General features: G+C 48.0%; 1 protein-coding gene across 1 annotated transcript in view; it reads right to left on the reverse strand.

Moving 5' to 3' along the window:
- Positions 1-21,241, reverse strand: part of ASH1L (ASH1 like histone lysine methyltransferase) — a 79,095-nt gene extending 57,854 nt beyond the window's left edge. Inside the window, exons 1-2 of the mRNA XM_050984925.1 lie at positions 21,064-21,241; positions 12,005-12,515 (exon numbers count right to left, since the gene is read on the reverse strand). Of these exons, the coding sequence (XP_050840882.1) occupies positions 12,005-12,418 (414 nt within the window). The 5' untranslated portion in view covers positions 12,419-12,515; positions 21,064-21,241. The remainder of the gene's footprint in view (positions 1-12,004; positions 12,516-21,063) is intronic.
- Positions 21,242-21,748: the final 507 nt, after the last annotated feature.

The raw sequence follows: 21,748 nt of genomic DNA on the forward strand, positions 1-21,748 counted from the left end.
CTGTGGGATGCTGAAGGAAGGCACAGCCTGGATTCCTCTCAACAGCCAATCTTGGAGCTGATCAGGGAGGATTTCTTCAATCAGCTGCTCTTAACCAGGAATTTGCAGCCTGGATCCAGCTGGATGCTGCTGAGATGAGAAGCAGCCGTGTGGGTGATGGGGGAACCTCTGCACCCCAATCCAGGCTGCTCCCTCCTGCAGGGATGGCACAGGGGGGCTCTCTGTGCCCACCTCCAGGCCTGGCACTCACGTGGAAACTCCTGAGTCAGCATGACACCACCCTGAGCCTGCCATCCAAGCTCCTGGAGTTCCCTGGGGCAGACTCTGAGTGCCACAGAGTCACTGAGGAGTATTAAAGCCTTCAGAGAGCTTCATCCTCCTCCTCCAGCCTGAAATTCTGACAAGAACTTTGGAAGAAAAATCTCCTTTGTTCAGCAGACTTCAAAAATCCACCTCAATATCCATTTGGGAGTTCTGCTCCTCATCCCTGCATTTGCACCCCACCTTCTTCCTTCTTTTTTCTGCTCCTCCTGGGCCAGGTTCTGTGGTGCCCTCACTGCCACTCTGGGTGTCCAACAGCTCTTGGCAGGCTCTGCTCTTCCCTGCTCACCTCCATTTCCAAACAAAGGCTTTGGAGGTTTGAAGAGACACTTCAATAATAAATACATAACTAACAAAAGCCTTCCAAACACCAGCTTTGATCTGAGCAAGATGCCAGGATTCTGCAAACAAGACTTTAGCATCAAACACAGATCCTCTGAAAGCTGAAGGTGTGTGCCCTGGAAATCTTTCTCATCTAAGGGGGAGTGAGTTTTCCAAGCACACTGAAAATTATTTCAAAGAACATGAAGAGCAAAGTGAGATGTCAGACAAGAAGTCCAAAAAGTCTGTCATTTTTTCAGCATCTTTAACCTCTAAATTCTTACTTTTTTCCCCCCCCCCCATAAATCTACTTAATACTCAGCATGATTAACAGAAACATTTTGGAGGGAAATTCTGAAGAACAAGATTTCATCCAGTAATTTCTAACAGCAACAGCTTGAGATGTTTCCTTTGGGGAAGGTTGCAGTGGCTGCAGAAACATGAAAAAAATTCCCAACATCAGCCACAGAGTCAAAGCTTCTTCTTGCAATTCTGTATCATTAAAAATGTCAGAGTTTTGGTTGAAGTGAACAGCAGGTACTGCTGGCACTGAGGAGGAGTAAGAGTATTGGAGATACCAAAATCAAACTGCAATCATGCACAGCCCCAAACTTCAGCAATAAAAAGGACATTTAAGGACATTTCCTGTGCAGAGGCAACAGTGGAAGAACTGGACTCCAGTGCTCACACACTGAGGGAATCAGGGAAATCAACTTCAGCCACAGCAGCCCAACTCTGCCAGCACACAGACCCTGCCCTGGACACCCCTGGAACAAAGCCCAGGAACAAATTCCAGGAGACCCCCAGGAACGAATTCCAGGACACCCTCTGGGAAACAACTCCAGGACACCCCCAAGAACAAATTCCAGAACAACCCCAGGACACCCCCTGGGAAACAATCCCAGGACACCCCCAGGAACAAATTCCAGAACACCCCCAGAACACCCCCAGGACATCCCCTGGAAAAAAAATCGAGAACACCCCCAGGACACCACCAGGAACAAATTCCAGGACACCCCCAGGAACCCCCCCAAACACAGGGAGGGGTTTGGGGGACACATCCCCACATCCCCCCAGGACACACACCCCACCCACATTCTCAGGAATGTGGGCACCCCCCAGAACACAGAATTCCCAGAATTCCCAGAATCCCTGGGTTGGAAGAGACCTTCAAGAGCATCGAGTCCAACCCAGCCCCAACAGCCCAGCTAAACCCTGGCACCCAGTGCCACATCCAGGCTTGTTCCAAACACATCCAGGGGTGGCGGCTCCACCACCTCCCTGGGCAGCTCCTCCTTCCCCTCAGACACATCTGTAAACTCTGAAATAACAAATATTGACTCAGAAATGTTATGGAACAGAACAGAGATTGTTGATAGAAATGGAGCTAAAAGCAAGTTTCAAAGGATGGCCTTGCAAATAAGACTGGATACTTTAGAGAAATAAAACTGGGGAAGATGCACTGGAGTGGGAGCCAGGAGGGGGAATTTTAAATTCTTTGCTTTAAGGCATTTACAGCATGGTGTGGTTAAAGCTGATAGGCCAAGAAACACTTATAGAAATTATAATTAGGAAACAGCTTCTGATTGTGATGGCATGGATTAGAACAGCTGTACAGTCTCACCCTTGACAGGAGACTGAAAAGGGAATAAAAGTTTCTAAAACACCTCTCAGGGTCCCACCTCTGGGGCAGAAAAGGCTTAATCCAACTGGACACACCTTGGGTACAGCCCCAGGACACACCTTGGGACACAGCCCCAGGACACACCTTGGGGAACAGCCCCAGGACACACCTTGGGACACACCTTGGGAACAACCCCAGGACACACCTTGGGGTACAGCCCCAGGACACACCATGGGTACAACCCCAGGACACACCTTGGGACACACCTTGGGAACAACCCCAGGACACACCTCCAGGACACACCTTGGGATACAGCCCCAGGACACACCCTGGACACACCCCCAAGACACACCTTGGGTACACCCCCAGGACACACCTTGGGACACGCCTTGGGTACATCCTCAGGACATACCTTGGGTACACCCCTTGGACACGCTCCCCAGGACACACCTTGGGACAGACCCCCAGGACACACCTCCAGGACACACCTTGGGACACACCTTGAGACACAGCCCCAGGACACACCCTGTACGGGACATCCCCTCCAGGACACACCCCCAGTGTCACCAACTGTGGCCACGGGGTCAGGCTGACCCAGCCCAGCTCTCTCCTATTGACACATTGGGGACCCTCCCCTGGAAACTTCATGGGCAGTGACAGCCAGCACTGTCACCTGCACTGGGGACAGCAGGGACCCCAGACACAGTGACAGCCAGCACTGTCACCTGCACTGGGGACAGCAGGGACCCCAGACACAGTGACAGCCAGCACTGTCACCTGCACTGGGACACCAGGGACCCCAGACACAGTGACAGCCAGCACTGTCACCTGCACAGGGACAGCAGGGACCCCAGACACAGTGACAGCCAGCCCTGTCACCTGCACAGGGACAGCAGGGACCCCAGACACAGTGACAGCCAGCCCTGTCACCTGCACTGGGGACAGCAGGGACCCCAGACACAGTGACAGCCAGCACTGTCACCTGCACAGGGACAGCAGGGACCCCAGACACAGTGACAGCCAGCACTGTCACCTGCACAGGGACAGCAGGGACCCCAGACACAGTGACAGCCAGCACTGTCACCTGCACTGGGGACAGCAGGGACCCCAGACACAGTGACAGCCAGCACTGTCACCTACACAGGGACACCAGGGACCCCAGACACAGTGACAGCACTGTCACCTGCACTGGGGACAGCAGGGACCCCAGACACAGTGACAGCCAGCACTGTCACCTGCACAGGGACAGCAGGGACCCGGACACAGTGACAGCAATGTCACCTGCACACAGGGACAGCAGGGACCCCAGACACAGTGACAGCCAGCCCTGTCACCTGCACAGGGACAGCAGGGACCCCAGACACAGTGACAGCCAGCACTGTCACCTACACAGGGACAGCAGGGACCCCAGACACAGTGACAGCCAGCCCTGTCACCTGCACTGGGGACAGCAGGGACCCCAGACACAGTGACAGCCAGCACTGTCACCTGCACAGGGAATCAGGGAAATCAACTTCAGCCACAGCAGCCCACTCTGCCAGCACACAGACCCTGCCCGGACACCCCCTGGAACAAAGCCAGGAACAAATTCCAGAACCCCCAGGACAAATTCCAGGATGACCCCCAGGAACAATTCACAGGAGACCCCAGGACAAATTCCAGGACACCCTCGGAACAACTCCAGGACACCCCCAGAACAGATTCCAGAACACCCCAGGACACCCCCTGGGAAACAATCCCAGGACACCCCCAGGAACAATTCCAGGACACCCCCAGTAACACCCCCAGGACATCCCCTGGAAAAAAATCGAGAACACCACCAGGACAACCACCAGGACACATTCCAGGACACCCCCAGGAACCCCCCCAGAACCCCCCACAGTGACACCACCCGCACCCCTTCTCAGGAATTCACCAGAGATTCCCAGAATCCCATGTTGGAAGAGCCTCGAGCATCGAGTCCACCCAGCCCCAACAGCCCAGCTACCCTGGCACCCAGTGCCACATACAGGCTTGTTCCAACCATCCAGGGGTGGCGGCTCCACCACCTCCTGGGCAGCTCCTCCTTCCCCTCAGACACATCTGTAACTCTGAAATGACAATCATGACTCAGAAATGTTATGGACAGACAAGATTGTTGATAAAATGGAGCTAAAGCAAGTTTCAACAGGATGGCCTTGCAATAAGACTGGATACTTTAGAGGAATAAACTGGGGAGATGCACTGGAGTGGGAGCCAGGAGGGGGAACTTTAAATTCTTTGCTTTAGGCATTTACAGCATGGTGTGGTTAAAGCTGATAGGCCAAGAAACACTTAGAGAAATTATACTTAGGAAACAGCTTCTGATTGTGACGGCAGGGACAAGACACAGCTGTACAGTCTCAGCCCTTGACAGGAGACTGAACAGGGAATAAAAGTTTCTAAAACACCTCTCAGGGACCCAGGCCACAGGGGCAGAAAAGGCTTAATCCAACTGGACACACCTTGGGTACAGCCCCAGGACACACCCCAGACACACCTTGGGACAGCCCCTGGAACACACCTGGGAACAGACCCCAGGACACACCCAGGACACACCTCCCTGACACACCTGGGACACGCCTTGGGACATCCCAGGACATACCTTGGGTACACCCCTTGGACACGCTCCCCAGGACACACCTTGGGACAGACCCCCAGGACACACCTCCAGGACACACCATTGGGACACACCTGAGACACAGCCCCAGGACACACCCTGTACGGGACATCCCCTCCAGGACACACCCCCAGTGTCACCAACTGTGGCCACGGGGTCAGGCTGACCCAGCCCAGCTCTCTCCTAATTGACACCATTGGGGTACCCTCCCCTGGGAAACTTCATGTGCAGTGACAGCCAGCACTGTCACCTGCACTGGGGACAGCAGGGACCCCAGACACAGTGACAGCCAGCACTGTCACCTGCACAGGGACAGCAGGGACCCCAGACACAGTGACAGCCAGCCCTGTCACCTGCACAGGGACAGCAGGGCCCCCCTGTGCCACAGCAGGCTCTGGGTGGTGGCAGCTCAGCCCTGAACCAGCCCAGGTGCCAGAGTGTCCTCAGGGGCTGCTCCTGTCACTGTCACAGCCAGAACTGAAGGCTGGCACTGGTTCCAGGGAAGAATTCTTCATTCTAAATCTCCCAGTAGAATTTAGAGAATATTCAGCTACAGCTCAACAGCACTCACAAATTACTTTGTTACAAGATAATCAATAATTTTATGATCATATATTAATTATATAATATATAACATCGAATTGTCTAAACTAATATCTACCTTTCTAAACCAATAGAAACCTTTCTAAACTAATGGACAGCTGCCACAGAATTTATTTTACTTTTCTAATTTATCACCTTTACTCAACTTCTGCTGCACTCTGGATACTTTTGTCTCACGGCTTCTGTCTCATTGGTACACAAATGTTTCTGTGAAACTTCTACATTTTTAATTTATAAACCCTTCACCGTCTTATCTGGAGTTTCTCACTTTTTTAAGACATATTTTTACCTACATTTAAATAAGTATAAATTTATTATTTTTCTGTTTAATTTCTGTCTGCTATATTTTTCCTCTATAATTTCTCACTTATTTAATGCATATTTTTACCTACAGCTAAATAAACATAAATTTATTATTTTTCTGTTTAATTTCTGTGTGCTCCTATTTTCCTCTATCATTTCACACATTTTAAGGCACATTTTTACTTACAGCTAGAGATGTATAAGTTTATTATTTTTCTGTTTAACATCTGTGTGCTTATTTTCCCTCTATAATTTCTCACTTAAGGCATATTTTTACTTAAAACTATAGAAACATAAATTTATGATTTTTTCTGTTTAAAATCTGTGTGCTTTAATTTTCCTCTACAATTTCATTTCCTACTTCAGGCATATTTTTACTTACAACTATGAAAAATAAATTTATTCTTTTTCTGTTTAATGCTTTAATTTTCCTCTATACTTCCTCACTGATCTAAGGCATATTTTTACTTACAACTATAGAAATTTATGGTTTATGTTTATAAAAATATTATATTTTTATTTTAAATCTATTTCTATTTTACTAGGGAAGTGCAAAGTCAGGTTTTAATCACATTTATGCAAAAAGAAAACAACACCAACATCTCCTGAGTGTTTCACCTGCTCTCTCCTCCTGGCTCTGCAAGGAACTGCCTCAGTGTTGCAATCAATGGCCTAAAATGATCTAATAATAGATCATAATAATCATATCATAATAATAATAATAATACTAATAATAATTACTAATAAATAATATATAATAATCATAATATATAATAGTCCAAAAGCATTTTGGGCTTTAAAACCTGAAACATTTGTTCCTGTCTGCTTTAAGAAAAAAGTATTGCCCAAAGCAATTGTATAAAACACATCAAGTTCCTTAAAATTGCCATTATTCTTAGTTTGAAACTGAGAATTCCCCATCTCCTGTGTGAACACACAGCTCTAGACCTGCACCATTGATCTGAGGAATAATAATTCCAGGTTATTTTGAGATAAACTACCCAAATTAACAGGTTCTAATTGCTGGGACAGGGGTTGGAGTGCTGGGGAACAGCTCAGCTCCATCACCTCAAAGTTCTGGGATTGCAGAATCATCCCAGGCACCAAGAGCAAAAGAACCCTTTATTCTAGAAAGGGCACCAGGGTTTATTGCCAGTGGCTCATTAATTGCTGTCATTATCCCTGGCATTTGTGTGCTGAAAGGCCAAGGGCAGCTGCTCCTCCCTGGGAACAGGGCCATCCATCACTGCTGTCACATTTCTCAACTAAACCAAGTCACAAAAGCCAAACCAGGCTCAGCTCCCAGCACCTGAAGCAGTTCAAAGGAGCAGCCTGTTGATGGAAATGCTGCCTGGGATTTCTCTGGAGAGCCACTGGCAAGCAGGAAGGATTTTTTATCCAAGGATTTATCCATTATTGTTTTGGCTGTTGTACTTCAGTGCTCAGACTGGAATTGCAAGGAGAATTCTGAGGAATCACAGGAATTGGTTTGTGTTCCAGGCAATTCCCCAAATAAAAATGCTGTTTATTTTTCACCTCCAAGACTTTTTATTTTTTAGCCTTTTCTAAAAGCTAAACAATGATCCTGTGGAATTAACCTAAGACAAAACACTTTTAAAATATTCCTGAGCTACCCAAAACCAAAATAAACCAATTCTTCATCTTTTAAACTTTTTATTTTTTTGGGGGGGGGCTTGGAAGTCTTTCAGTGGCTGTGATTTCATCAGCAAACTTCCCTGCATGACCAAAGGCAAGAGAAAGAGCTCCAGAATCCTGCACTCAGCACTCTGACACAGGAACAAGGAGATGGAGAGGAGGGCAAGTCCCAACCTGCTGCCCTGGGCTCCCACTGTCACCTCTTGGCTTTTATTGAACCATTCCCACACCATCCTACCAAATAAAAGGGGCAAAATGGCAATTTTTGTTCAAGGCTGGGGGTTTTGGGCTCAGCCAGCAATGTCTGCCTGCCCCAGGACACTTCTGGAAAGAATGAAATCCATGCTCAGTGTCAAAAATCAAACTGAACACAGCAGGTTTTGGTTTTTGGAACACCTGGGAATGTCAGTCATTGCTGAGTTTTTCCCTTTCCTGTTCAGAAAAAAATATTTCTCCTCAGAAAAAAAATATTTATTAACTTTTATGCCTCCACGTTTCTGGAGGACAAATTGTAAATACAGCAGGAAAAATTTCTCTACTGAAAGAGGCCAGGCAGTGGGACAGGGAAGGGTGGAATTCCCATCCCTGGAAGTGCTCAAAGATTGTTCAGTGCTGGGCACTGAGCTGCATTCCAAGGTCTGGGAGGTCTTTCCCAGCCTGAAGGATTCTGTGATTCCAACTCCCATCACCTAAACTTTTCAGACTGGAGATAAAAACCTGTCAGAGATGGCAGTGCAAAGGATTTCCCTCCTATTTTCATTTTAACACTGAGGACAATCCCACCACTTCTCTCTGTCTTTCAGTGGTGAACTCTGCTAAATTTTCATTTTCATTCTGATTCTCCATTGCTCCTTTAAAAGAACACAAACCAGTCTGAAGATCTGAAGACACTCCCCAAGTTTTATCAGACCTGGCAGCACTGAACTTGGGAGATAAAAACCTGTCAGAGATGCCAAAGGATTTCCCTCCTATTTTCATTTTAACACTGAGGAGAATCCCATCACTTCTCTCTGTCTTTCAGTGGTGAACTCTGCTAAATTTTCATTTTCATTCTGATTCTTCATTGCTCCTTTAAAAGAACACAAAGTTCTTTTTCAGAGCTGCAAGCAAAGCCACACCTGGCTCTGAATGGGTCACATGTTTGATTCATGGCTGGGAATTTCCTCTGCTGAAGGGCAATTTGCAGTGCTAAAATTCACTTTATTACATGGCAGTAAGACAAAAAAAACCCAACCCTTGGGTATTCCATTCAAACCATGTGATGGTTAAAGCCATCATTCCCATTTATTTCCACTTCTGATCCCACCTCAGCAATCAGCAGGATGCTGTTTGGTGGCATTTCTAACAATCCAAAGTGCAAAATGGCAGCAGGGAACAGACAGACTTCAACACCACCTCAGAACAAGTCAGCAGAGAGCAGAGCATCTGAAGGGAGTTCTCATGAGTCAGGGATTTGAAACTCTTGTGAATAATGCAAATTTAATGCAACAGATCTGCATTCCCTGCATCCAGGGCTGCCTGCCAGGCACTGAGAGGAGCTGCAACCTCAAACTGATGTGCTGCCAACATGCATCACATCAAGAATATTCCACACCATCACCAATATTTGCCTCCTTTTTACTTTCCATTTCAAATGGGAAGCACCTCTTAAACAAAAATAAAATCCTGGTGTGTAAACAAAGATGGCAAGGATGAAGAATCACTGCTGTCACCAGAGAATTCAAATATTGATTATTTTCTCTGGTAAAAACTCCCAGGGCACGATCTCTGGATGCAAAGGGAGAATCTCCAGACACAGTGGTGCCTTTTGAGGGGAGAACCAGGGAATTATGGGATGTCCTGAGCTGGGAGGGACCCCCAGGGATCCCCCAGTCCAAACCCTGCAGTGACACCCCAAAATCTCACCCTGGGAGCTCTGGCAGCCCTGGGGAGCCTCAGGGGGGAGAACCTTTCCCTGACACCCCCCTAAGCCTCATTTAACACTAAACCTCCCCCAAAGAAGAGATTTTCAGCTGCAGGGGCCACCTCAATTCAGCCTGGTTGGATAATCCAGACTGTTCCAATACTAAAATCATTGCAACAGAGTCTTGTAAAAATAAAAAGATAGAAAAAGGGAAAAAAAAGAAAAAAAGAAAACCATCAGTGTAATAACAAACTGCCATCAACTCCTCTGATGTTTTTCAAGCCCAAAGTTAGAAACATCACTAGAAATAATAATCTTGCTCTGAAATGGAAGAATGTAAAATCAAGAGCACTGCCAAAATGTGAAGTTACACAAGGAACAGTTGAGAATTTCTTGTTCAGTGGGCTGAGAGCAAACACCTCTGTCTGCAGAGCAGGGAAAGCCCAGGCTGAGAGCACTGCAGAGTCTGGAAAAGGCAATTTCAGTCCTTCCACATCCCAGCCAGCACACTTGCTTTGTAGGCACATCATTTATCACTCAGAATCCCAGACTGGTTTGGGTTCAAAGGGATTGGAAAGATTTCATTCCACCCCTCCCACTGTGCCAGGCTGCTCCAAGCTGGCCTTGGGCACTGCCAGGGATCCAGGGGCACCCACAGCTGCTCTGGGCACCTGTGCCAGGGCCTGCCACCCTCCCAGGGAGGAATTGCTGCCCAATATCCCCTCCAAGTCTGCCCTCTGGCACTGGGAGCCATCTCCAGGTCCTTGTTCAGATTCTCTCCTGGCATTGGGAGGCCACAATGAGGTCACCCCCAAATGTCCCTTCTCTTTAAGGTGACTCTTCCTCAAGGCCAATTCCAGTCAGGTGGCCCGGGGCCCGGCCCCGTTTGGGCTGGCATGGGGTCGGCCCCGACCTGCGGGCCCTGGCCGGGGGACCGGACACGGTTTGGGCGGCGGGGACGCGCCGGTTTGGGGGATGGCCGGGCCCGGAGCAGTTTGGGGGCTGGCCGGGCCGGGGCCTAGGGCACGCCCCGGGCTGGGGCGGGCGGGGCCCGGCGCCGGTCTGGGCTGGCCGGGGCCCGGCGCCTAGTCGGGGGCTGGCCGGGCTCCGGCGCGTTTGGGGGCTGGCGGGGGCCCGGCCGCAGGTTGGGGCTGGAGGGGCTCGGCGCCGCGCAAGTTGGGCTGGCGGGGCCCGCGCAGGTTTGGGGCGTCCGGGGCCGGAGCGCGCAGCGCCGGTTTGGGGCTGGCCCGGGGACCGGGCGACGGGTGTGCAACAGGCGGCGCAGGTTGGGGACCCGGGCCGGGGCCGGCCCCGGTCTGGGGATTGGCCGGGGCGCGAGGGTGGCCCCCGGGAAGGCGCGCCCTGGGGATGCCGGGGACAGGCGCCGGTTCTTGTGGGGAGGCCGGGGCTCCGGCGAAGTCTGGGCTGGAGGGGAGCACGGAGACGGTTGGGGCTGCCAGGGGAGCCAGCCCCGGTCTGGGGCTGGCGGGGCCAGAAACCGGTCTGGGGCTGGCCCCGGGACCGGCCCGTTTGGGCTGGCGGGGACAGCCCCCTGTCGGGGCTGGCTCGGGGACGGCCCGGTCTGGGCTTGGCAGGGGCCGGACAAGGTTGGGGCTGGCCGGGGACGACACGGTTCTGGGGCTGGCAGGGGCCCGGGCGGAGGTCTGGGGCTGGTCGGGGACAGGCAGAGAGACGGGTGTGCCACCGGACCGGAAAGGTATGGGGGGGGATGGCAGGCACACATCACCCAGCACAAAGTGAGGAATTTTCCTTCCCCTTGGGCAGGTTCTGACAGGACAGACTGATGCAGGGAGCCTTGAGAACAGCACACAGGCTGCAGAAATGGAAATGCTTCAGAGGAAGAACACCCTGAACAGAAAATCCCTGCAAAGGAAGGACTCCAACTCCCAGGGATTCCCTGGATTCCCCTGGCAGTTCTACACAAGGATATATTCCAACCTTGATTACCAAAACTTTTATGTTTACGGAAGAAAAAAAAGAGCAGGATGTAACCAAACCTTTCAAAAATTAACATCTCTGCACCTGTATTTGTGATCCTTGCCATTTATCCTGTTTTCCCTGTCTGCTACTGCTGCTCTTACTGCTGACATCATGGAGATGATAAAAACAAATCCTCCAGGCAGGGCTGCTTCCTGGTGTTTGGAAAAGCCCTGGCACATCCCTGCAGCCACTGCATTTACATGCAGTTTCTAACTCCTTTGGAAAGATCTATCTAACTTTTCAGCCCCTGCCTGAGCAGTGACAGGTGAGACACAGCAAAAGTGCTTCTAACAGGTAGGAAAAGCCAGAAATCCAAGCACAGCACATCCAGAGCCCCATCTCAAACCCTTCCACTTTGTTACAGAAAGGATTAAAAATCTCCCCACTACTTTTCAGTTCAAGTGAGCGTGGCAATCATCTCTCACTGCTGCTGAAACAACAAACTGGCACACTGGGAAAGAGCATTTTATCCTGCTAATGGCTACAAAACAAACCCATTCCTAACTGCAGCCACTCCAGTATCAGAGGTTCCACAGCAAACCAGCAGGACCCAGCAGTGCAGAGATGATGAAGCTTTTAAACCCAGCTGAAGTGTCCCATGACTTGCAAACCACCCCTCAGCCACATCACTCACTTGCTTTGAAGGACAGTGCTCGCTCTTCTCCTCTGTCATCTTCCCCCCCTTGGGAGCCCTTCTTGGCTGCTTGATGCTGGTTTTTATGGCAGGCCTGCAGACATAATTCTCCAGGTTCTTGGGAGGCTTTTTGGTCCTCTTGGCTTGGAGGCCAATCTTCAGTTTGAGGTTTCCCTCAGAGAAGTTGGTTTCTTTCACTGAGAACTGCTGGGCATCGCCCAGAGCCTCGCTCTTGCTGCTCTCTGTGCTGCCCTCCCTGCTCTTCTTCTTGCCCTCCTCCTCCTCCTTCTTGCCCTCGAGCTCTGCCTCCCCTTTGCCCACCAAGGTGCCAATGTTGGCCACGGAGGGGCTTTTCCCAGCAAACCCTTCAGAATCAGAAGCCAAGGCTAACATAGCAGAGCTCCGAGGGTCCATCACAGAGTATTTGCCTGCAGCAGACTGGGAGGGAAGGTTTACAGAGATGTGTTCCTCAGCAGAGCTCTTCCACCATGGGCACTCGGCATCTTTCACTCTGAGAGAGGAAAAGACACACAGCATCAGCTTGGGTTTTCTAGAGAAATTAAATTCATGCTAAATAAAACCCATGGAGAAATATAAAAACTATATAGCAATAATAATATAATACAAAATCAATCTAGAAATAATAATGCATAAACCGATATAGAAATAATATATATAAAACCAAAATATAAAGAATATATATAAAACCAATCTAGAAATAATAATATACAAAACCAATATAAAAATAATATAGATAAAACCAAAATATAAAGAATATATATAAAGTCAATCTAGAAATAAAAATATACAAAACCAATATAAAAATAATATATAACCAATCTAGAAATAATAGGATATAAAGCCAATATATAAATAATATATATAAAACCAATATATAAATGATAATATATATAACCAATATATTAAATAATATATAATCCAATATAATATATATATAACAAATATATAAATAATAATATATAAAGCGAATATATAAATATGACTAATATAGAAATAAATGTAAAGCCATATATAAATAATATATATCAAACCCCAATATATAAATAATAATATAAATCTCTAATAATATATCACCAATATAAACAATAATATATAAAACAAATATATAAATTAGATATATAACCAATATAAAATAATAATAATAAACAATATATAAATGATATCAACCCAATATATAAATAATAATATATAGATCTATATATAAATACACAACAATATAGAAATAATATATATAAAGCCAATATAGAACACTAAATATAACTAATAATACATAAAGCAACATATAAATATAATACATAAGCCCTAATATGATATATAAACCAATATATAAATATAATCTATAACCCAAATATATAAATATAAATATATGATTAATGATATATAAGTATATAATCTATAAAACCAATTAGAAAACAAACAATTGTACTCCAGACAAGCACAGCAGCTGATTCTCCCACACACCAAGGCTTCCAGTCACCTCCTTCAAAACCACAATTTAGCTGCAAAACCCTTTCAAACAGCAAAATAAAAAGCATGTGATTCTTGTAACCTCCCAATTATCCACAGGATGGCTACAGATTTTAATAGTGACCATCAAATTAATTTCTGTATTAATAACCAGAGCCCAGCTAGTGCCAGCCTTGCTGGAGCTGCACCTGAGCAGGGAGCAGGAGCAAGTGAGAGCCATGAGAGAGCACCCAAAGCCCAGCAAAATTCTGGTTTTAGTTCTCTGGAAAGCACCCAAAGCCCAGCAAAATTCTGGTTTGAATTCTCAGTTTACACCTTGGTAGCTGAGCACTGTCCCCAGCTCAGGAAGAAAGGTGGGGGACAGCCACCAACCCCAACACTCACACACAAAGGTGGGGGACAGCCACCAACCCCAACCCTCACACACAAAGGTGGGGGACAGCCACCAACCCCAACACTCACACACTGCCTGTGCTTCCTGAGGGGAAATCCACGTTTCCACCAGCACAGATATTGGTAGGAATATTAAACTGACTTATTGAGCAGAAAATAATAGAGGGAATTGTCTGAACTACAGCAAACTGGAGTCAAGCTCTGAGTTTGGGAGGGTGCCCTGACCCTGAGCTCCCCTCCCCGGCACAGAACAAACCAAACCTGTGCTCCTTGTCATTTTTCATGCAGACCAGAACCCCAAAATCTCAAAATCCCAGAACTCTCTGGGCTGGGAGGAGCTTTCAAGATCATCTCATTCCACTCCTGCCTCAGCAGGGACACCTTCCACTAGCCCAGGTTGCTCCAAGTCCTGTCCAAGCTGGAATCCTTCCAGGGATGGGGAACCTTGGGCCAGGGTCTCACCACAATTCCCCTCTGTCCTGTCCCTAAACCTTTGTAAATTCTCTCTCCATCTTTCTTCCAGGCTCTCTTAAAGCACTGAAAAATTATTTGGTGTGGGGGCATTCGAAGGAGAAAATGTTTAAACACCTTTATCATTTTTGATAACAGAAACAGGTCTGAAAAAACCACTGATTTGCTGAAAAATGCATCACAGGCACCAAAGCAGCCTGAATCTTCTGCCCTTATCTCCAGTCATTAAGTCATTTATGAAGTCATTAATTGTGAGCATGGAAAGATGCCATGATCTCAAAAGCAGTTTCAGGTAAAGGTCTCAAGGTGCCCAGCACTTTTTTGGGATGGTTGGCATCCTGGCAGGTCAGAGGGCACACAGAGCACCTGGCAGGTGGCACAGCCCCCCTGGGCAGCCAAACCTGGGGAAGCAGCAGCAAGGAGCTGAGTTTAGGGGTGGCTCAGGGAAAGGATCAGTGATGTGAAAGGTGACACCAGAGAGCACCAAGGCAACTGCAGGGGACACAGGCTGGGGACAGATGCCAGGATTAGTGGGGGCAGAGGAAATGCTGCTGGGAGCACCAGATGCAGCCAGTCACAAAGAGAAAACAAACTTATTTCCAGGTGTTCTGGGCACGTTATCCATGGGGTTTCTAACTGCAGCTCTGGCTTCCCAACTCCACACATCCTCAGCAATCAAACCTGCTATTATTACTCATAAGAGCAGAGGTAATTCAATAAAATCTCCATTTTACAAGGAGGAAACAAGGGTAGAGCAGTGTGACATGGACACAGAGAGTGAGTCAGTTCAGAGCCCAGTGTTAGTCCAACAGGCTTCAGCATGTCACTAAAAATGGGATATTTCTTATTTATCAATGTGCAAGGAAAACTGGCCAGCAGGTAAATCACTCTGAGCTAAAGCCCAAGAAAAGGGACAATCCCACATGCCATCCTCTCCTCTCAAACCTGGGCTCACACAACTCTTTCTCTGGAGTGCAGAGCAGGGACAACACTTCATTTTCTTACAAATAAAATTAATTCATCAGCGTCAAGGCAAGACTCACAGCTGACTCAAAATGCAGAGTGGGAGAGAGCAGAGGAAAGGTGTTCACCCCCTGCTCTGTGCTGAGAGGGTCAGTGACCACCCCAAAACAAAGCTGATGGCCCCACAAACACAGAGCAGGTCATTTATTTCTCCACTAATTACTCTGGACACAGACAATAAAAATGTTAATCCTGGGTTTGGCTCCATCACTGTCACCTCCTCCCAGGCACTCAGATCTCACCTCCCTGCCTGATCAAGTTCAAGCTTCCCCCTGTGCTGTCTCCAAGGTGTTCTCAAGTGTTCCCTGGCTCTCCCCTGCTCCTGTCACCCCAGTGATGCCACTGTTTGTTTTCTTTTCTCACTTCCCTTCCTCTGTGCTGCTCCTCGGGCTCTGCTCCACTCCTCTCAGCCTGCTGGATGTCAAAGCAGATGAGCAGCCAAGTGGTGACAGCCACAGTTAAAAAAACTTGCAAGAATTCACCCTGAAAACTCTGCTGGGCACTTGAAAGCCCTAAAATGATCCTATTTAACCATGTGAGTGAGGCCCTTATCTGTGCTTCTGCTTTCCATGCTTGCTGCATGAAGCTCCAAGGCTTGTTCTGAGTTATCACTCACCCATGCTGTCAGATTAAAACATACATTGCAGCTAAGAAATGGTAAATTTCTGATTATAATTATATTTTAAGTCTTATTCTGAATTATCCCTCACCCATGCTGTCAGATTAAATCATACATTGCAGCTAAGAAATAGTTAATTTCTGATTATAATTATATTTCAAGTCTTGTTCTGAGTTATCACTCATCCATGGTGTCAGAATAAATCATATAATATATTTTAGTTAAGAAATAGTTAATTTCTGATTATAATTATAGTCAAAGTCTTGTTCTGAATTATCCCTCACCCACAGTGTCAGATTAAATAATATAATATATTGCAGTTAAGAAATAGTTAACTTCTTATAATAATTATATTTCAAGTCTTGTTCTGAATTATCCCTCATCCATGGTGTCAGATTAAACCTTTATATTTTAGTTAAGAAATAGTTAATTTCTGATTATAATTATATTCCAAGTCTTGTTCCGAGTTATCACTCACCCATGTGTCAGATTAAATCATACATTGCAGCTAAGAAATGGTTAATATCTGATTATAACATCTATATTCCAAGTCTTGTTCTGAGTTATCACTCATCCATGTGTCAGAATAAATAATATAATATATTTTAGCTAAGAAATAGTTAATTTCTGATTATGATTATATTCCAAGTCTTGTTCTGAATTATCCCTCATCCATGCTGTCAGATTAAATCATGTAACATACTGCAGCTAGGAAATAGTTAATTTCTGGTTATAATTATAGTCCAAGTCTTGTTCTGAGTTATCCTCATCTATGTGTCAGATTAAATAATACATTGTAGCTAAGAAATAGTTAATTTCTGATTATAATTATATTTCAAGTCTTGTTCTGAGTTATCACTCATCCAAGGTGTCAGAATAAATAATATATTTAATTAAGAAATAGTTAATTTCTGATTATAATTTTAACATCATGTGAAGGGTTGTCTCACCCTTCACATGAGACTGAAAACAAAATAAAAGTTTTTTTCTCGCTTGCCCCATCTCTAGGTCAGAAAAAAGCCTTGATCTGACCCATGGGATTTAGGGTTAATGAAATTTGCTGGACTGAAAAGCACCCAGTCCCAAAGCCCTGCCTGGCTCTCAGGTGAGGAGCAGACACGTCCCCACCACTCCCTACCAAGGAAATCCCATCCAGCCCCCAGCCCCTCAGCTTCTGTACACCTCAAATCCCTCCTGAAATTCTTCTTCCCCCCAAAATGACCTGTGAGGGATCTGAACATCCATTCTGACCCGTGCCACTGATCCAAGGGCTGCTCAGGAGGGATTTCTCCCATGCCAGGCACTCTTTTCACCCCTGGAGCTCCCCCTCATTCCCTGTCACATCCCAAACCCTCTCTGCCCATTTCTGCTCCTCTGCTCCCCCAAAACCAAACTGCCAGACCCAGACATGTCCCCACACCGCTCAGCAATATTAACTGACATTTCCCTCTCTTCATTCCTCTGCTGCTGTTCTGGATGAAAACAAGCTCTCATCTCCTATTTGGAAGGTGAATATTTTTCTTTTGGCTCCTTTCATTGCTTCAGCTCCAAAGGACATGAAAACCAACTCAGCTAAGCGTCAGAAATCCCAGAATATTAATATTAACTCTCCAGAATATTACTATTAACTCTCCAGAATATGACTATTAACTCTCCAGAATATGACTATTAACTCTCCAGAATATGACTATTAACTCTCCAGAATATGACTATTAACTCTGTGGCCTCCCACAGTCCCCTCTCAAACTCCTTGTCTTCTTTTCTTGGCCAAAAAAGACAGAGCACACTCAGAAAAGTGAAATAAAAAGTGAAATAAAAAGTGGAATAAAGCCTGAAAGAATTTCTCTACATCACAGGGGAATCAGGAGCTCAAGGCCCATGGATCACCTGCACAAGCATCCTTAAAATGTTTAGAGATGGAGACATTTCCCAGTCCCCTCTCAAATCCCTTGTCTTCTTTTCTTGGCTAAAAAAGACAGAGCACACTCAGAAAAGTGAAATGAAAAGTGGAATAGAGCCTTAAAGAATTTCTCTGCATCACAGGGGAACAGGAGCTCAAGGCCCCTGGATCACCTGCACAAGAATCCTTAAAATGTTTAGAGATTGAGACATTTCCCAGGAATAAAGTTCCTGTCCCCTCTCAAATTCCTTTTTCTTGGTTAAAAAACACAGACCACACTCAGAAAAAATAAATAAAAAGTGGAATAAAAAGTGGAATAAAGGCTTAAACAACTTCTCTACATCACAATCCTTGAGCAGGGGAAACAGGAGCTCAAGGCCCCTGGATCACCTGCACAAGAATCCTTAAAATGTTTAGAGATTGAGACATGTTCCTGTCTCCTCTCAAACTCCTTGTCTTCTTTTCTTGGCTAAAAAACACAGACCACACTCAGAAAAAATAAAAAAAAAAGTGGAATAAAGCCTTAAAGTATTTCTCTGCATCACAGGGGAACCAGGAGCACAAGGCCCTTGGATCACCTGCACAAGGATCCTTAAAATGTTTAGAGCTGGAGACATTTCCCAGGAATAAAGTTCCTGTTTGCTTGACAGGAGGTAACCAATCAAACTCTTTCCAATCAGAAGCTGCTGGGCTGTTCTTCTGACAGACAGAAATCCCAAGGGATCTGTCTTGTCAGGAAGAATATTCCACAGAAGTGCTGGGAGCAGAGGGAAAGCACCTGGAACAGGACACTGATTTTTTTTTTTTTTTGGGGAAGATAAGCAGAGGACAGACAGGGTAAAACACCCTGGAAAAATGCTCCAGTGGGAGGAAAATTGGGAGGCAGAAATAGAGTTTCTCCTGGTTTTTAAGCTGGCCCCAGCTTTGACTGCAGGTCAGGGATCACAGGGCTGACTTTGGAGGTGCAGGATAATTCTGTTGGTTCTTTATTCATATGCAAATGAAGGCAAAATTGTTAAATCTGCATAACCTACCCAAGGTTCCTCCAGCCTTAGGCTGTGAGTGCCAGCACTGAGGGAAAAGCAGTTTGGGAATTCTCCTGAAATCTTATCCCAGCTGCTACAGGGTGGGCCAGGAGCTCCCTGAGAGCTCTCGACATCCAGGGGATTTTTTTTTGATAAAATCCATTTATTTCTATCCATCCAGTAAAAGATAAGGCTCACAACAAACCAGAACTTCCCTTTGAAATCCTCTGGTTATTCCCAAGCCACACCTGTGCCACAGGTAAGGGCCAAACACAGATTTTGCTTTCTCACAACAATCACAACAGGTCTCATGACAGATTTTTATTTCCCTTTGCAAGCTGGAGATGGGAACTCATGACCTCACTGGAGGGGAAAATGTGTCCACAACAGCACCAGCCCTTCCAATTATTGAATTTTAAAACAGCCAACAATCCCACAGACAACAATATCTATTTTTAAAATACTTTAATTCAGTAACTCCATGTGCTGTTGCCACTTTTCTCTTGTAACAACAGCACTGCCATTTTTACCAATATGTCTGTCTCTTCCACCAAGGAAAAAAACTGCTTTTTATATCCTGCAGGACACTTTAAACTTAAAAAAAAAAAAGAAAGCTTCTTCTGGAAATTGTAACTCAAATTTTGTCACTGGTTATTATCACTCCAACCTTTTTAGGGTGACTGCCTGTAGCAATGAATTCAAGTCCAAAAAGAAGTTGTGGTAATTTTGTCTTTTAAACCAAGATGTTTCAGACTTTAAAAAAAAAAAAGAAAGCCTCTCTTTTATACTCTCAGACAGCTGAGAAAAGCTCTGGGTAAGAACACTTCAGAAGAACTCAAGCAGGCAGACAGATGATGATTTTAGAGCCCTTCTCTCCCCATATGTTCAAGCAGCTGCCAGAATTCCCCTGTTTGCCACAGAGGCACCAGGGATGGTCCCAAGGTCCTCAAGATGACCACAGGATTCACCCCAAACCCCTGGAAAAGAAGGGCAGGTGGAATTTAAACCACTTAGCAAGGACAGCCAAAACAAAACAGCAAAAAGGGGCTGAAAATGAAAATTGAGGAGATTTGAAGGGATGGGGGCAAAGCCACAGGTTGTGTCCCTGCTCGCAGAGCTGGCAGCAGCTCCAGGTTCCCCTGAGTGGCTCCTGACAAGGCAGGAGGGTGAATTCGTGTCCCGAGGCCATGGGATGGAAACCCACATTCCAAGCAGCTTCCAGTTCCCTGCTCCATAATTAACAGGGTGCAGAACCACAAACCAAGGGCCAAAAGCAGGGCTTGGGAAGTCAAGAGACCACGGAAGAGAGGGACGAGGATGGGAACCACATTTTGGGTTTTGATGGATAAGATAAGGGTCAAGCACCTGAACTCAAATTCACGGGCAATAAGGCTCAAATAGGATGAAAAATGTAACGAAATAATAAATAAAACTTCAAGTATAATTTTGGACAAGGAAGATCACAAAGTCTACAAGACACTGACCCAATAAACCAGCCGATATCCCAAAAAACCCCCAAAAAACTCACATCGATATTTGGCAGGGACACCCCCGGCTCCATCCCCCGCCCGTCACTCGGGGCACGACCGGGAAACACCGAACTTCGGGGATGCGCAGCCTGGGGCACGGCCCCGCTCCGCAGGGACCCGGCACCCACCGGGGGCCCCCGGTGCCACCGCAGCCCCCGGTGCCACCGCAGCCCCCGGCCCAGGGCCGAGCGCGGCTCCCCGGCCCCGCCGCCGCTGTCAGCGGGCCCCGCCGCCAGCGGGGATCCCCCGCCCCTCGCCGCGATGCCTGTCAGGGATCCCCCGGTACCTCCCGGTGCCTCCCGGTGCGGCGGGGACTCCCCGGGCCACCCCCGGCTGGCGGGGACCCCCCGCGCCGCTCCCGGTCCGGCTCCACGCTGCGCTCCGGGCCCTGCCGGGGATCCCCCCCCGCCGCCCCCAGGGATCCCCCGCCCTCACCGGGGATCCCCAGCGCTCGCCCCCGCGGCCGGAGCGGGGCTGCGGTGCGGGGCTGCGGGGGGGATACGGCGGAGATGCGGGGGGGGAGCGAGGCGGCCCCGCGGCGGAGCCCAGCGCGCCTCCCCTCCCCCCGGGCCGCGGGCCTGAGGCGGTCCCAGTCCCCGCCCGCTCCTCACCGTGTCAGCGGCAGCGCGGCCGGGGCCGAGCACGGGCTGCTCCGCGCCGCATCCCCGCGGCCGCCCGGGCGCGGACGGGGCCGGGGCGGGACCGGGACCGAGCGGCCGCCGCGGCGGGGCCTGAGCCGAGCGAGGCGGCGGAACCAAAATGGCGGCGGCTCCTGCTCCGCCGCGAGCGAGCGCACGGCCACGCCCCCGCCGCCGGCCACGCCCGCTCCGCGCCCGGCCACGCCCCCAGCGCGGCCACACCCCCGCGGGGCAGAGGGCGCGGCGGCCACGCCCCCGTCTTAACCACGCCCTGAAGATTTAGCCACGCCCATAAACCACGCCCTTTATTATCCCGGCCACGCCCACCGGGAAAAGGGCTCGGGAAAGGGGAAAAGAGGGGAAGGAAAAGGGGAATTTTTGCCCCAAAACGATGCAGGTGGTTTGTTCATCCTCAAATCCATCTTTGGCCGAATGCCACACCCGCGCGCTTGCCGGGTCTGGGTCGTTAAACTCTTCGTGTGAATGTGGAATCGTGGGATCTTCAGGGGTTGGGATGGACCTCAAAGGTCATTTAGGCTCAACACTCCTGCCCTGGGCAGGGACATCTCCCACCAGACCAGGTCACTCAAGGCTTGTCCATCCCTTCCAGTGATGCAGGGGCAGCCTCTGCCAGGGCCTCCCCACCCTCACAGGAAGG

Source organism: Serinus canaria, chromosome 25 (assembly GCF_022539315.1).
Source record: "Serinus canaria isolate serCan28SL12 chromosome 25, serCan2020, whole genome shotgun sequence".
In the NCBI taxonomy this organism is placed as follows: Eukaryota; Metazoa; Chordata; class Aves; order Passeriformes; family Fringillidae; genus Serinus; species Serinus canaria.